We start from the raw sequence: 2,490 nt of genomic DNA, 5'->3' as shown, positions 1-2,490 counted from the left end.
TAGATGATTATATTTTTTACACGTAGGCAGGGGATATTTCTATAACGAGACTAACCAATCTAAGGTATGCGTTGGTGATCAGTAGTTGCAAGCATGTTCCTGTTTTATATCGAATGAATAAACTGATAGCCAGTTTTTGATCCTATAGAGTATATATTTCTATATTTATCAAGCAATTACTGCAGTATGTTCTGCAAAAATCTAATTGTAAAGAAGCTCATTTACAATGCACGAATAGAGCTTCCTCCATAGAGTTAGTATTACATTAATTATAATTAGTACTTCCAAGTCGTGAAAATAGTAAACTTAATATTAAAATTATTTATTAGACATGAGTATGTTTAACCACAACGACCTTACGCGATATTTCATCTACTACAAAACAGAAGGATTATAATACATGCTATCGTAATTTTTAACTATTAGGTTATATAGTTGCTAACAGTATTTAACCGCTTAATCCTGAACGATATCAAATTATATTTATGCGTATTCTACCATATTCATGAGGTAAAGTTATACAAACGCTTTCAATTCTCCCGATAGTAAGTCATAGTAATTCTACTACATTTACTATTCATACCAATAAAACACGTATACAGAGTTCACTGGAAGACATGGAATATATTTATACTGTTATAAACAGATACATGCATTTATCATTATTAGATTAAATTTCACTTATGACTTATAAGAACGACTTAATAAGTAAAAAATTTAAGAAAGACATGTTTAAAGTACTATTGTATTATTGATATTAACGGTCCATATACAACAGATGCAATAGATGCAACGGGTGCAATCATTCAATACAAGTATAAGAAAAACTATACTTGAATTATTCTCTTTATTAAGATTGTTATTATAAGTGGATAATGACAGGATAAAAAACGTAAACGAGAGCGTAAATACTTTCATGCTCAATCAATAGATTATAACTATTAACTCATCAAATTGTATAGAAATACCACAATTAGGTTAATGCAAAAGGCTAACAGTATCGCTAGTACTTAAACGTAAATGTGCTATTTGTATCAAGATATCGAGTTACATCGAGATATGATATTTTGTTGTACGATGTAATCCATACGAGTATGATCACTAAGATCAAGCCTTTAGCTGAGTGACCAAAGATAACAGATAACTTGAGATCTATCTTAAATATTATCCGAAGATAATTCAGCGACATAAACTCTTTATAACTTGCTTGTAAGCAGGTTCCGAAGGTATTTATCATATGATGAATGTACCTACAATATAAATAACAATTAAATCAAATCAATTATAATAACTGTTTAATTAATAGCGATGAAAGTTTTTCTTCCATGTTTTTTCCTAAGCTAAATAAACGAACACACAATCTATGACTACTACTAATAGATAACGAACTTGAGTTTTATTCAAAGGCGCCTCTTTTGCCCATTCGAATAGTTTGTTATAAACGTCGCCATCATATCTACCGAGAACAGATAGTAGCGTCTGATCCGGTATATCGAATGCGTCAACTAAACAAACTGCGACCGGTCGAATTTCACTAAATAGTTCTAATATTTTTACTCGAATGAGTTTGATTTGTTCAAAATCGATGAAGTTGTCCTGATAAAATACATGTTATAATTTCAATTAGTGCTCGCTTAGTTTTAACTTGCGACGATTAATAAAGTACAATGATACGATCTTTATCGCCAACGATAATTATGTATATTATGTTTGTGTTAATAGTAAATTTATTCAGAATACTTACGAGCATAAAATCGCCAGTATTTTGATCTATGCCATGTAAAGCTAGCAGAATAGATAGTCTATGTAACTGTAGATGACAAGATTGTCCCAAGCGCGATTTCTCAATCATATTAAAGAATGTCTTTATTACGAAATAGTGAGTAAATGCCTGTAGAACGAGCAGAAAATAGTATAGACTTAGTATTTAAAAATAGTGAAGAAAAAACTCAAAGCCGAGATTAACTAAAATATTTTAAACAGTTATAAGTACCTTTGCGCAATCCACTAATTTAATTCCGGATTTATTCCAAGCATCGTAACTAGTATCGCCACCAGATTGTAATTCGCGAAGGTATTTATCAGCAATAGCTACTTTTCTGTCAAAGATTGCAGAGTTAATGATATGATAGAGCTAGTTATGGTATTTGTGTCGATTACTTACTTATATGCTCTAGCTCTATAAGCTTCTAGTACTGTATTCGTCTTCTCTAGATCTTGCATATTCTTAACATCCCAGTGTTTACCTGGTGGATTATGTAAGACTGCTGATACACCTAAAGGTGCAGACTTTGGATTCTTGACACAACGAAGTAAATATCTAAAAAATTGTTAATTTAATGTATTCTCTTACTTTTATAAATGTCTTTCTTAGTCTATTTAATTTACAAACTTACCTAGCTGACTGAAGGTACATAACAGTGTTTTCGCCTTCGTATGTGCAAGACGCTAACCAATTATTATAAATATGACCTATACCGCAGGCCGAGA

General features: G+C 31.0%; 1 protein-coding gene across 1 annotated transcript in view; it reads right to left on the bottom strand.

Annotated features, from left to right (window-relative positions):
* Positions 1 to 1,196: 1,196 nt before the first annotated feature.
* The window catches only part of TRIADDRAFT_34272 (uncharacterized protein), a gene marked incomplete at both ends in the record, with an annotated part of 2,632 nt that continues 1,338 nt past the window's right edge, over positions 1,197 to 2,490 (bottom strand). The window contains 6 exons of the mRNA XM_002118468.1: positions 1,197 to 1,250; positions 1,390 to 1,596; positions 1,745 to 1,891; positions 1,994 to 2,099; positions 2,165 to 2,320; positions 2,397 to 2,472. Of these exons, the coding sequence (XP_002118504.1) occupies positions 1,197 to 1,250; positions 1,390 to 1,596; positions 1,745 to 1,891; positions 1,994 to 2,099; positions 2,165 to 2,320; positions 2,397 to 2,472 (746 nt within the window). The remainder of the gene's footprint in view (positions 1,251 to 1,389; positions 1,597 to 1,744; positions 1,892 to 1,993; positions 2,100 to 2,164; positions 2,321 to 2,396; positions 2,473 to 2,490) is intronic.

This window comes from Trichoplax adhaerens, genomic scaffold, assembly GCF_000150275.1.
Source record: "Trichoplax adhaerens TRIADscaffold_117 genomic scaffold, whole genome shotgun sequence".
Classification (NCBI taxonomy): Eukaryota; Metazoa; Placozoa; class Uniplacotomia; order Trichoplacea; family Trichoplacidae; genus Trichoplax; species Trichoplax adhaerens.
This window is presented reverse-complemented; position numbering and strand designations above follow the sequence as displayed.